The sequence below is a fragment of the Myiozetetes cayanensis genome, unplaced genomic scaffold (genome assembly GCF_022539395.1).
Source record: "Myiozetetes cayanensis isolate MyiCay16 unplaced genomic scaffold, myiCay2020 scf3, whole genome shotgun sequence".
Taxonomy (NCBI): domain Eukaryota; kingdom Metazoa; phylum Chordata; class Aves; order Passeriformes; family Tyrannidae; genus Myiozetetes; species Myiozetetes cayanensis.
Genome location: NW_026087521.1, coordinates 52,173,500 through 52,187,468, shown reverse-complemented (window position 1 = coordinate 52,187,468; position 13,969 = coordinate 52,173,500). Strand labels below are relative to the sequence as shown.

The window sequence follows — 13,969 nt, the reverse complement described above, 5'->3', positions numbered from 1 at the left end:
CATTTTATTACTTGCACACTGTTCACTTGGAGCAGCAGGGGCAGGAATGAACATAAGCAAAACTAAACAAGAAAAAAAATCTAAACAAAAAGCAACCAAAAAAACAAACTAAAACAAAACCAAATCAAAATCAAAAAAGAACCTCAGAACAAAAGAGCTCCAGAGATGTCTGTTCCCTCTTTTGTTCCTTGCATATTCATACCTATCTGCTCTTCATCTGGGATGCCCATGATCTTCATTGCCTCCATAGTCTCCAGAAACATGTCTTTGTCTTGCTGGCCTGGGATGGTAACATGCCCATTGGAAAGGAAGCGGTATTTGTTGTAAGGCTCCAGCAGTAGATCGTCTTAGGAGAGAATTGAGAAAGAAGTTACTATGTTTTGGTTTTTTGGGTTTTTTTTAACAGACAACAAGCTACCACTAAGAAAAATTTCCAACTTCCATATACTACCAGGCACTGGATGAATCTGGGATTAAGCCCAGTTTTACTGCAGGTTGAACATTTAATGTATTTTAGATAAAACCAGAGTTTTTCTGTCTCATTTTTTTTCTATTCCTTCCTCTGGACTACTCCACCAAAGCAGTGTCAATCATCATTATGCCCTAAGTCTATAAGAAGCAGGGATTAATTTGAAAGTAAATTTGCCTTTAATTTCAGATACCTCATTTGTTTCAACTCAGATAAAAGTTTATATATAGCTCTTGAAACAGCAGCAACTATGAGAAAGTCCTCTCCTTGTGCCCTTCCCTCCAGATCAATTTGTAGCTCTTGCATAACACAGACCCTGGTTACTAGGCTGACGTATTAAAGCTAGGTGTACCAGGATCCCAGACTGCTAGAGCTGCTTAGCTGCTTGCAGATTTGCTCCACTCAGTTAAACACTGAGTACATCCCTGTAGGACCATTCCTGCACTAGAATAGTTTACATCATGCAAGACTAGACTAAACACGGGACAGTCATTTAGATAAGGAAGGGCGTAGAGTCATTGCTGGCATGGAGACAAGCGCAGGAAGGAACCAGAGAAGCAAGTTTTCAGGAACTGAGAAGTGCAGGGGGAGGGCAGATAAATGTACGAGTGCGTGAAAGAAGCGTAGGAGAGCTGACCATATCTAAAAGGCAAAGACAAGGAACTATGAAGGAACAGGTCCTTGTCTACAAGTGTTTTGAACTCTCTGTTGTAGTAATTATGGGATTCATTCATCACAAAACAACCACACTTACTCTTCAAATGCTCCCCTGCCCCAGAGAGCAGGTAGTAAAAGATGTGGAAGGTTCTCTCCTCTTTGGCCTGGCGAATTGCACGTGACTTCTCCAGCAGATCTTCAGAGAGTCAAGGCATATGACAGGACATACAAATCACTTCCTATTCTATGGTAGGAGAAAAAACTCATACTGCCTGACATTCTCCTCATGCCTATTAACACAGGTATTGACTTAGCAAGCATTATCAGTCAACAACCCCTTGTGTTTCTGGTCTCAGTTTTACCAGCCTCTGAATGATGACTATGATAGGAGAGACTTAACTGATAAAAACCAGAAAAACAGTGGCCACCCATCCCCACTTCCCTTAGACAGAAGTGAGAACTACTTATTCCAAACCTATTCATATTACTGCAGTTTATGCTTGCATTTCAGTCCCTTTAGATTACAATTCATTCATTCAGAAAATATCCTACCACGATCACAAAGGTCACAAACGACTATATGATAAAACAGGAGACTACAACAGTGATCCTGATAGCATCAACTTAGAGTGCTTCCTATTGCTTTCTCAACCAGATTAAGTCAGTTGTGAGGAGAGTGCTAGGTGCCATTACTGCCACCTCTATAGCCTTTAACTTCTTCTTTCAAGTGGTTACATAAAGGATACAGGTCTCGATATTGGCTCCAACAATGTAGCCATTGACATCAAAGTTGATTCTGATGAATTTGCCCTAGGAGAAATACAATAGCATTACAATTAGTATTCATTCTATCTGGTAACAGCAATAAACAAAAAAAGTAAACCTCCTCTTTTTAATCCAGGAAAGGAAACTCAGAACAGGTCAGGCAGGTTTTAGGCAAAATATAAGGTCAGCCAATAGGCAATGCCTGCTGATCACAACAGTGATTTAACGAACAGGACACCAAACACTTCGAGACATCTCTGACATTCAGGCAGTCTACAATTCAAACTCACTATGTTTCAATCTAGATTTCCTACAGCCAGAGTCCCTTCAGTTTCACATATTATATTATTGAGACAGTTTCACCTCCTTCAGTGTTAGATTCACCCATCTTCAGTTAGCTCCAGCTCCTCCACCTGCCCCCTCAGATGTTGCCCACTGTTGTCCAGAGCAAGCAAAATAAAGAACAGTATTGCTCTCCAGGATAAAACTAATTACTTACAATAAAAATCAGCATAAATGATCCTGGCACAGGCTCTGGTTTCTTCATTCTAGAGACCTACCTAATCTATTCTAGATAATTCACTGAATGAAACTGACTTCCCAGATTAATTTGAAGCAAGTCACTCACAGACAGTTATCCTGCCCCTGACAGCAAATCACCCAAAAGCAGAACAAGTCTTCCCTCTGGAAAGTACAGAATACTGGCACTCATGACAGACAGTAATACTCACAAATCTTGAGGAGTTGTCATTCTTTACTGTCTTGGCATTTCCAAAGGCCTCCAGGATGGGATTAGCTTGGAGCAACTGTCTCTCCAGTTCTCCCTAGAGAGAAATCCAAAATTAATAAAGTAGGTAGCGGTTCACTACATTAACCTTGGGTCAAACCAGCGCTGCAGTTTCAATTCACACTAGCTGGCATCTGCTGTAGAGAAGCCATATTAAACCTTAGGAGATGGTCACTTAAACCTTCAAAGGAGACTCATTAGTTATCTGGGTGAAACAGAAACGGTCACAAATATGGCCTTATTCCCTTCCTCAACACAAACACATCCCAGTGCTGTCTTTCTGTTAACAAGGAGCCCTTCAAAGCCACTTGGTTGTAACATCCCACAGACTTTCCAGGATTAAAGTGAAACACCATACCATTCCAAGACCAGGTCCTCATCCCAGAAGTGTACTGCCATACAGGCTGGAAGAGTGAGGAAAATCCTGTCTAGCTACTTAAAGACAGCTCTGAATGCTGCTAGTAACAGTTGGTCTGAAAAGGTCTAATGTTTTAAAAAACAAAACACAAAGCAAAAGTTTGCACTTTTTAAGGAGTCTACATCTTCCAAAATACAAACAAGGAAAAACCTCCTTTGTAAGGAGGCACACACAAAAAAGAGAATTAGTGGTATCCCACAAACTGCATGATTGCTTGCATTCTGTTGCCATATTCATACACTCCTCCCCTCAAGGAACACAAAATGCTGGAATTGTAGAAAAAGAAATTCAGAACCTTTATCCTTGCCAAGTGCTAGACCACTGCAGCATATTCACCTTTCCCTGCAGGCCCTAGATGGATCCCTGGTTGTTGTAAAAATTACTTGTCCTCTGTGCTAAAAGCATGGAGTTCTATATATTTCAAGATCACCTAAAAAGCCTCTGGAGACAGAAAATTACAGTTTAGATTAATGTTTCTCTTTTTAGCAGTTATCAGCAAGTACTCAAGACTGCCTGTGCATAACAGATGGAAATGAAGTTTGATTTGTGAGAACTGGAATTTATGGGAAAACTATTTAAGGTTGTTTCTAAAGGAAAATTGTTCCCATTTGTTCTCAAAGACAGATTAGTTCTTATACAGTGTCTCTAAAAATACATGCAATAAAAAAAAAGTGGAAGATATACGAGAAACTGTACAATGAACTACAAGTCTTTATTTTTTACTTCCCAATCACTTCACTTCATGTTTGCAAAGTGCAAAGCCAAACAAGACCCTCAGCCCCTACAGAACTGCACAAGTACAGAAGGGGCAGCTGCTGCAAACACCTTCATTCACCATCAAGTATCTACAACCAGGGGCTTAGCCCTGGAAAGGGAACCTGAGCTGGGACATCAGTATAGACCCAGCATGAGGCATTGTGAGGAGAAAACCTTCAAACTAGGGTTCAGTCCTTGAAACTGTGGGGCAGTCACATTTCCCCTTGTGTTCTGACACATGTATTGAAGCTGGAGCGTTCTTCCCTCACACCATTCCTCTTCCCCATCCTGCAGTGAAGTCCTAGACCTTTGTTTCTGACTGCAATCTATTACTATTCAAGTGAAAGATAACAGCAACATAACATTTAAACTCAACTATGGAACAAGGAGGGAAGAGAAATGAGGTTTTGGTATCAGATCTATTTTAATTACTTGGCTAAAAATAAAACTAAGGTCATACTTAGCTACAAAAAGTTTATGGAAATCTGTACTATAGTCCCTCCTGTTATTTAGTACCTCAGGAAAAAGTGTCACTGGTTTCAAGTAGGTGTTGATAAACTGTGGGTCAGAGGTGATTATGTCTCTTAAACACCAAGGTAGCAATAGGCATAGAGAATGCCAGCTCAAGCTCACAACAATACCAAGCTATGGGGAGAGGAAAAGGCTGAGGAGTTGGTGAAGTCAATGAGCCCCCCTGACTTGCCATAGCACCATGACGCAGTGGGAAAATCGAGTTCTCAGCATGCCACAGCAACGGCACATGAGGTTAAGCGTCTACAATCCCCATATCCATTCCTCACTGCACACTGTCTTTGTTTAAAAGCCAATTCCGTTATGTTTAAAATTTAAAAGAGGTTTTTGGGTGGAGTTTGTTGGGGGTTTTTACCTTCCATTTTGATGGCTACCTTCCACTGATGGAAAATACTTTATTATTATACAACGTGTAATTCTGTGCAGCAAAACCAGTACAACACAGAGCTGCCCATCGCAAGCTTTCTAGAAATTCTAACGTTCCTATCATTAAGACATTGCCGATTTTCTGGCACCTGTAATTGCCATTCCTTGACCTGAAACAAATTTGTTTAATACTTGGCATGCATTCGAAGTATGTGCTATATTCCTCATGAAAACGGAAGCAGTAAAAGCCATCGGATCTCTTAGCCTGTGGCTGGGCAGTGTCCAACACTCTTCAGTATGCTCTGTTTCTACTGCTCTGAAGTTACACCACCAATTTAAAGCAACTAAAATCCTTGACATCTACCTTGTACTCTGAATTTTTTGCATCTCATACACTTTCTGGGAAATTTTCTATGCAAGGCAGAAGTTTTGCTAGTCATTTATTCTTTAGAAGGTACAGAGAAAGGCATCCAGAAATCACAGCTACCTTTACAGCATGCAGTTAAAAAAACCCCAAACAATAATATATGGGGGAGGGCGTTTGGGCCGTTTGGTTTGTTGGAGTTTTTTTGTTGTTTTGTTTTTTATGCTCTAGGGATTTGCTTTTGTATTCTTCTCTGCAGTCATGGGAGAGATTATCAAATAACTCAATCCAGCAACAGTGGTTGGACAGGGAAGGGAGAAAGGTCATCAGTAACTTAACCTTTGTTACAAATATTTAAATAGATTTAGTACATCCCCAAAGGAGCCTTAATGTGCTTAGTAGTCACACCATGCAGGTAGGAGTTATTTAGCTGAATATACTAATACACTGGAAAAGAATGGTGGAATGCATTCACTACCTCCAATAAGATGAGCTAGAGTTGAAGAATATGCTTTATAAATCTGATTTTGTTCTGATACTTGGACAAACAGGGGTTTACATCCCAAACTTATACAGGTGACAGTCAAGAAACCTTCATGGTAAACAAAGCACCATTACTTTCTATAGTCTTGCAGCATAAAGATTCAACACCATCATATCCTAATTAAAGGTAAAGAATCTGCCATGACCAGTATACCTGATATCATCAAAAAATTAAACGTATTCAACTTCATGAACTCTTATACTCTGGTTCCAAGTTTGCTTTGTAAAGAGTTGTTGCAGAGAGCACTCTACCGATTAACATTCAGAGACTACAGCTCTAAATCCCCTCTGCTAAGGCCAGTCAAGTTACAAAGCTGGAACAAAATGTGAGCTGTAGGACTTTTTGGAAAAAATCAAAACTTACGGGAAAAAATTAAATATCAAACTTGGGCAAATCACCAACCAGTCCAACTTAGGACTGTTTTATTCTCCTAAGCAGATCGTCTGTCCTGCTTTGGTGATTCAAATTTTGCACAAGGACAAGCAGTGGAAGAATACTTAACTCAACCCCATGATTCTATTTTCCACACTTAAAAAAAAAAGAAAAAAAGAGGAGAATGTTTCTAAATAGAGCTACTGACAGACCATGGAAAAAGCCTTCATATGTCTGAAAGTTTGGCACATGGAACGTGGTTTTTTTTTTTTTTTTGGTTGGATTCCAGGAGTTAGTTACTACTATGTGCATGCACACACAGTGTGCCTGCATGCAGAGATGCCTTCTTATTTATATACTCTACACATATAAGACATGCCAACACATTAAGTTACTATAGGAAAACTCTTATGTAGAGATACAGTGGACACACTTGGCAACTTGCTTTCATTACACAGCTCACCAGTGAACTTTTCCAATGTGTTCAGCTCTGGCTAACAAGCCCACAGTCCTGGAACACCCTGTCTGCAGAGCAGCCTTCCCTGTGACCTTTCTTTGCAACCCACAGCCACAACCTACTGCAAGGAATAGAAAGCTAAATATTTCAGCTACATTAATCTTACTAGGAACACACACGCACTATATGATTCAGGTTCTAGTAAGGCCTTGTCCAGTCCTATTGTCCTGGAGGAATACTTCTCAAATAGTACATCTCAGAAAACCCTGCAAGAAAAACTTTAAATGCAAACTAGTATTGAGCACACAACTATTCTTGATATCACTATAGTCTCCAATTGAACATCCTTACAAAAAAATTACTGTGCACCACACACAAAAAAAAATAAAAATTGTGAGTTGTCTATGGATTTGTTTTAGCTGCAGGAAGTGATATTGGTGTGGAGTGAAAAGCTGCTCAAAAAAATCACACAATGGGACAGAAAACGCATTCCTGGTGCAGAACGTGCAGTAAACGTGCAGCTCACCTACGAGGATACAACTGAAGAATTCGGCAATAGTCCATCGGGGGAGAGGGAGGGGAAAAAAATATAAGTGAGACATCTTTAAAGTCCTCCCACCATCATCACCACCCTCCTTTCATGTGCTCCTAACACTTGGCTGTTTTCCCCTCTTTTAATGTTTTCCTAAAATTTTTAAGTTTTCAGCTGATACCCACTAGCCTATCACTGTATTCTCCACTTTGGAGACAGTATATATAATAGCCAGACCTAATCAGTAATGGTACAGAAGAAAGAAGACAACTCCTCCATAGAAAGATCAGTTTTAAACTGCCTAGACTGGTTATAAGCAATACATCCATGCAAAAAGATCAGTACAGGTGATGCTTCACTTATAGCAGCTCTTGCCAATGCACTTGCCCCCGAATCCAAGAGGTTGTGGATGAGCTTATCCCCACTGTAGCTCCACTGAATTAAAGGAGTTATGACTTTGAACAGTGTTCCCTAGCTTGCCATTTTTGACAAACTTTTACTGTTTCATAGTTCGCTCCTCCTCAGTCCCCTGATACATGTCAGTACCTAAGCTTCTACAGACCAATATGGCTTTTACCAACATCAGCCAGCACATACTTATTGACCACAGTCAGCACAGCGATAAAGCGTCAGTAAAGCCAGGTCTTACCTGGTCTTTTTTAGACTTGTGCGACGAAGCAACGTGAGCCAGATACTGAATGACCTTCTTGGTGTTCTCTGTTTTACCAGCTCCTGATTCACCTCTGTAAAGAAAATATGCAGTTAATTCGCAAACAAAAGGTAGGGGGACATACTTATACTTCTAGCCCCAAAAGGGCCACAGACATCTTTAACTGCATTCTGGCCATTGCAGAACCTCCCTCAAAGCGAAGGAGAAAAAGCTGGACTGCAGCTGTACCCTTAGCCAGTTTGCAGCTGGGTGCAGGTTCCACACGTAAGCAGGACGGAGGGCCAATCAATTTTACTGTGTCTAGAGGAGAAACTGCTGTATCAAGAATATCTGTTACTCTATCAGCCTCAGCAGTATGAATGAACCTAAACATTACAGCTGCATCAAATGTGAAGGACCACTCGAAGCCTTTTCCATCGATAAAGCTGTATTTCTTTAGTAGTTTGAGCACAGGGGCTGTTTCAAAAACACCCTTCCTCCACTTCTTACAAAAATTATTTTGCAGAAAGAATTATATATTGGAGGAACTGTAGTGGGACCTTCCTTGACTCTCCATTATTACCTGATTTTGTAAGCCTACTACCATCACCTAAAATTTGCAGAGTCCTTCAATCAAGAATATAAAACCACAAGCTTTGACATGCAGACAAACGGGCAATTGTAAATACTCACGTGCAAAGGATGGACTGATCCTCTCGATCTAGAATAAAATATAAAAAAGTAGTCAGACTAGGACTCTAAAACTGAATTTCTCTCACAGAATGAAATCAATACCAAAGACAAAACCAGGAACTAGAAAACACTGACAAGTATCTTTAGAAACATGGCCAGGTAACCTCCTCTCTGGCAAAAGACCCCAACCTCCTACCATATGCCAAAGGATAATGGCACCACAGCAATTTAGTTTTCTTCATCCAGAAAGATTATTTGCATTACAATTTTTCTACAAACAATACAGAAGTCTCCCACGGAATGTCTCTTTACCACAGAGCTACAGTTCGATGTGCATCTACTTGTTCTTCAGCCCCCTCGCCCCTATTATACTGGGCCCGTACTGACTTACAGAAGTTATCAGCAGAGCAGTTGAAGGGGGAGAGGGGAAGTGGGACAGCAACTGTTAAAAATCCTAAAGTGCCAAAGACTCACATCAAACAGAGGCTTTCACTCCAAAACAAACACTGGAAGTTCAGTGAGAAATATTTGTTACTTACTTTGTACAGAATGGACTCAAAACCTACATCCTATACAGCTGATTGTTTGTGACACCAACCCCTATTGTATTAACACGGCAGCTGGTAACAGTAGAAACCTTTTCTTTTTCATGTTTACATACCACCACACATACTAATGCCTGTGTTCAATTCCCAGCTGTGGATGATATCTTCCCAGTTACAGAACTTAACTCACCCAGCCTATTCACCACTATCTCCTCCCACACCTTTTAATCTCCTTTCAGCTTCCACCTATGATTCCACTTCCTTATGCACACTCCTGACTAGTCCTTCCACCATGCCCTCACTCCACAGCTCCTGCACCACTTCTTTGTGAATACACTCCCCTGATTCTGTCTTGTTTCACCTTTCATTTACCCCTCTACCCCGTGCCTGCCTGGCCCCCCACCCCCAGGTTGCATCCCATTCCTTCTCCACACCACCAGGAAGGAGCTAGGAGCACTGGGCAGACTGGAGAGCGCCTGCCTGTACCTATACCAGAACAGCCTTACTGGCCTGTAGTGATCACAAGGGCAGCAAGACCTATTCAAACATGGAACAAACAGGCACAGCAAGTCACTCACTGACAGTCCACAAGAGCCGTTGGGGCACTCACAGAACACACTGTGCCACCAAACTCAAAATCCCCACTAGGCTGTGGCTTTTTTTGTTTTGTTTCATTCTAGGTTTTTGTCTGTTTTTAAATCAAGACCAGAGGACTGTCAGATCTCCAGTTTGAGAAGCTCAGTAACACAGCAGCAGTTAGATTTCATTCAGTTATCTCAACTTTCCTTTTCCCATCAAGTCCCAATTTTGCACTGGGCTGAGATCTAATCTCTGAAGAGAGAGAAAGCAAGCCTCAAACACCCATAAGTATACAATTTACTGCTCTATTAAATTATTTCAGCAATTGGTAACCTTCATCAGTATGTTTATGTTTGTGACTGTCTCCACATTTTAGCTACTGGCTCTTTCTAATCCTTTTTCCCATAGCTTAGAGAAACCAAGTGCACTCTGTATTCTTCCCACCACAGAGTACTTAGACGATATAATTAAGTCACCATTCAAGTTGTTTTGTGCAAGATAAAGAGATTGAGTTGCAATTAGGGAAGGCTTTCTAGTTTGATAGATTTCAAGTACCTGAAACCACTTTCTATACCTTTAAATAGTGCTGCTGCAAGTGAATTTAGCATTTCAGTTTTAACTTCAAGAATGCCATATTCATCAAGAAAAATCTTCTATAAACTCAGTTTATAAAGAGAGGAGTATATCTAGCCTGTGGACATATTTTCATGAAATAAGGAAAGCTGGTAAACCTGCCAAATTTGCAATTCCATCTTTTCTGAAGTTATTCTGAAACCAATAATGAAAGCATTAGGTTCACATGCTACAGACACACCACTCCTGCTCTTAAGCTTCTTTACTGGAAACTGATTGTATGTAGATAAGCACAAAAAATAAAAGAAAAATAATCTGCTTTTTTTCTGCTAATACTTAGAATGTTACCTGTCATTACCCTACTAATGTTCTCAGAAAGAGCTGATCAGCCCCAGGTCTGAAAGAAAGCAGGCAGAAGAAAATCACCACTCAAACGGTTTTGGCCTGGCAAATTCTTAAGCCTTCAAAGCTAGATGCTGCTGCTTTACTTGCATTGCATATTCATTTTTTCAAGTGCTGAATTTAATTCACTGTCTTTGAGACAGTCACCCCTTTTGCTGAGGGCCAGGTCGAGAGAAGATGTTAGCCAAAGGCCCCACGCATTCGAGGTTCCCAGTGGGTCAAGGGCTCAGAAGGCACATGCCAGACCTCTGCATGACTGGGCACTTTGAAGGTGGATCAGGGGAATAACTAATGACTCATTTATGGATTGCCTAAGGAAATGTATTCTTGGGTAGTGCAACACCTGGGTACAATTCTCCATTGCAAAGCAGCTATGTGAAAGGACAAGACTGTGCCTCTGAATAACATCTGACTTTCAAAAGCATGACTGACTATAAACAAGCAGTCCACTTGCCTGAGAAAATACACTTGCATTCAGATACTACAGAGGCTCTTCTAAGAAGTCGATTTGAGAGAAAGAAAAAAAAAAAATCTTTAAAAAGGCAACTCTAAGGAAGGTGCTCCTTACTCCTGGTAGCCAGCTCTGATCCCAGAATATGATCTGGAACTTCTCAAACAGGCAGTGGAGCCCCAAGCACTTGAATAGCACATGCTTTCCCATTCCCCCTCCTCCAGTCAATCCAGTAAAAGAGTACTGGTAGGCGGACAGATAAACTGACTGCCCAACAGAAAAAGAGATGATCAACATCAGATAATACCAAGAAGGTCTTTGACACTGAACACTGCTTGATCACGCCAAATTTTGTCATACTTAGTTGAGAAGTTCTTTCAAGCCTCATTCCAGTGAGGCAATGTAACAACAGCACCCTGAAGTGACCCTAGAAAGTCTCAAAGGGGCAAGCACAGGATTTTTCCCTGCCTTGACACAGAGCAAGGTGTTGAAAGGTGCTCAGGCAGGAAAAGTCACAGACAGTGTTCAAAATCCTCTTGGCACCGTTCTCCTCCCCCAGCATACTTTCCTGGTGGCCGACTGCAGCTGCCTTAGTCACCTCTGCTTTAAGTCAGCAGGAACGTACCTGCGAGTGCAGGCAAGTCACCGGGAGCGTGCAGACACTACCATAAAAGGCAACATTCCTGTTTGCAATCCGGGGGAAATTCTTTCCCAGGACTGCAAAGCAGCAGTCATTGGGATAGCTGGAATTCTTCTAATTGTGTACAGACAGACAACTCAAATAATGTGTTGAGCAACAGGAAACTGGAGCCGACCAAAGGGCCAAAGAGCTAATGCATACAAAGCATAACTCTCAGATACAATTTCAGTTAAGAATTGTTTAAAATGCCAATATTCATTCTCCATACCATACTGATTTGAGCCATCACGAATCAGAATTCAGTTGTCCAGGCAAGAGGCTACCTCCACCTCATCTTTTAAAAAAAAATCCCAATCATTCAGCATGGGTGTTCTGCACAACTTCAGTCAGCACTTGCCTGTACTTCACTGTCAGTTGTGCAAGCAACCTACTCAGCAAAAGAGAATGTGCTGGGTACAATAAACTCGGTTGCTTATAATACCACAATCAAGAAACGCCTGATTAAAAGAAATCTGCATCTGCTTTTCAATCCTAAACAGAGTTACTTATTAAAAATAATCCAGAATAACAACTCATTAGTTAATTATAGCAACAGTTCTGTATTTCAAACCAGCTGACAAGGAAAGCTTTTTATCTAGGCTCTTCTTTAGCTCTCATCACCACAGTATTCAAGTGATCATAAGATGCAGCAGCCTCAAGCATCCAGAAATTCAGGAAGTAAAACATCCTTTAAATTTAAACTATACAGCAGTATTGTATAATAAGATCAGTAGATTAATTTAACTATGTAAAAAACCCCATAATATCTAACTCATTCTTGACTTTCTTTAGTCCAAGAATAAAAGACCACATTTTAGACAGCTGACTGCTTCAGCATACACTAAAAACTTAATTAAACCGAAATTTGTTTTCACAAGAGGAACTTCTCGTACAAAGAAAGTCCTCAAACAAATATTTTAGTGCAAAACAACAAGCCTGAATGAATGCTGAACTGCTGTGGTCGAATAAATTGGCATAATTGATAAATTAATGCAGCTCCAAACTCATGACTTTTGTTTTTAAATGTTTTGGGATGGGAGAAGGAAAAGGTTGGGAGGCTAGAAGAGAATATGCAATTTAAGCTCCCCATCTCAGTTACAGAACATCCTACCAGGCCTTTATCACCCACTTCCTCTGCATGAGTGACTCCCATTTCAGGCCTGTTCATCTCCATAAAAGGAGAAGTAATATAGCATTCACACAATGGTGACATCATCTCTCCAGCTAAGAGGAAGTGGAGCTGAAAGGCAAAGGCTTGGCTTGCAGTCCCCTGCCTATAGCTGACTCATTAAGGCTAAAAGCTTAACCATAGCTCGACGGTACCACCCACCTCCTAACCACAGAGCATCTGGCAGGATGGAGCAGCCTGGCCCTCCGAGTTCCCGTTACTACACTGCTCCCCCAGCATCCTGGGGGATGCCTGCAGCCCAACTTAGCCAACTTGCTGGCCGACCAACTTAGGGAGTTGACCTAAAGCAAGAATTAGTCTTAAATGCTCTAAGCGCTTCAATCATGCGGTATTTTCAGCTCCTTATTGCCTCGTCAGATTTCCCTTCCAACATCAACATAATTTTACAACAAATGTCCTTTCCTCAGGACTCTTGACACAAGAGGAGCCCCAGGCACCTGATACACTGTGCTACACAGAACAACCCCACTGGCATCAGATCTAATCAAATATGTTCACTGTGGTGCTTTAACCTATATGTTGGTTTGAGCAAGATGAAAAACACTCCAGGGGAACACCAAAACAGAGCCTGAGAGCCTGTTTTTGCATTATCATTTAAGGAATGAATTATAGAGAACTTTCAAAATGCTAATAAATTATCATCAAGTACAAAAAGAAAAAAAAAGAAAAATCAAATGAAGGACAAACACAGCATATTCAAGATAGCTCTCAACAACAGAAAAGATATTAAAAAAAAGATGGTTAAAAAAAATAGAAAAAACCCCACTGGAGTTGGCAGGAACTCTGCAGTGCCAAGATTCAGCTCTGCATTAGCTGAAGTTTGAGGACAGCCACAAGGAGAAAAATAAGTTTCATTTGAAAAATGAAATATATCCTACTGGGTCAAATGCAAATATTTATTCCCCCAAGACATTTTTGGACTAGAGCCCATATCCCTTTCTCTAGCACTCCTTAACTGAATCTGGAGATGGTAGAAAACAAGTTAGGCTGTAATTTTAGGTTACACAAATGTTTATGAAGTTCTGACAGAAAAGAAAAACTGGTATACAGCCTGCAAAAGCTCAGGCAGCTCATGATACTAAAACAGTGAACTGCAGGGAGACTGACAGCAGGGGCTGAACCATTACATAAGTGACTGCCAGGGAGCTCCTGCTCTGGTTTACAGGAATGAACTGAAAAGGGTGTGGTAGC

The 13,969-nt window shown here is 40.9% G+C and overlaps 1 protein-coding gene across 4 annotated transcripts in view; it reads right to left on the bottom strand.

Moving 5' to 3' along the window:
- MYH9 (myosin heavy chain 9) overlaps window positions 1–13,969 on the bottom strand; it is a 72,591-nt gene that overhangs the window by 32,922 nt on the left and 25,700 nt on the right. For all 4 annotated transcript variants that reach the window (XM_050323732.1, XM_050323734.1, XM_050323733.1 and 1 more), the window contains exons 4-9: window positions 8,361–8,388; window positions 7,668–7,761; window positions 2,623–2,715; window positions 1,873–1,936; window positions 1,224–1,322; window positions 203–346 (exon numbers count right to left, since the gene is read on the bottom strand). In XM_050323732.1, the coding sequence (XP_050179689.1) occupies window positions 203–346; window positions 1,224–1,322; window positions 1,873–1,936; window positions 2,623–2,715; window positions 7,668–7,761; window positions 8,361–8,388 (522 nt within the window). The remainder of the gene's footprint in view (window positions 1–202; window positions 347–1,223; window positions 1,323–1,872; window positions 1,937–2,622; window positions 2,716–7,667; window positions 7,762–8,360; window positions 8,389–13,969) is intronic.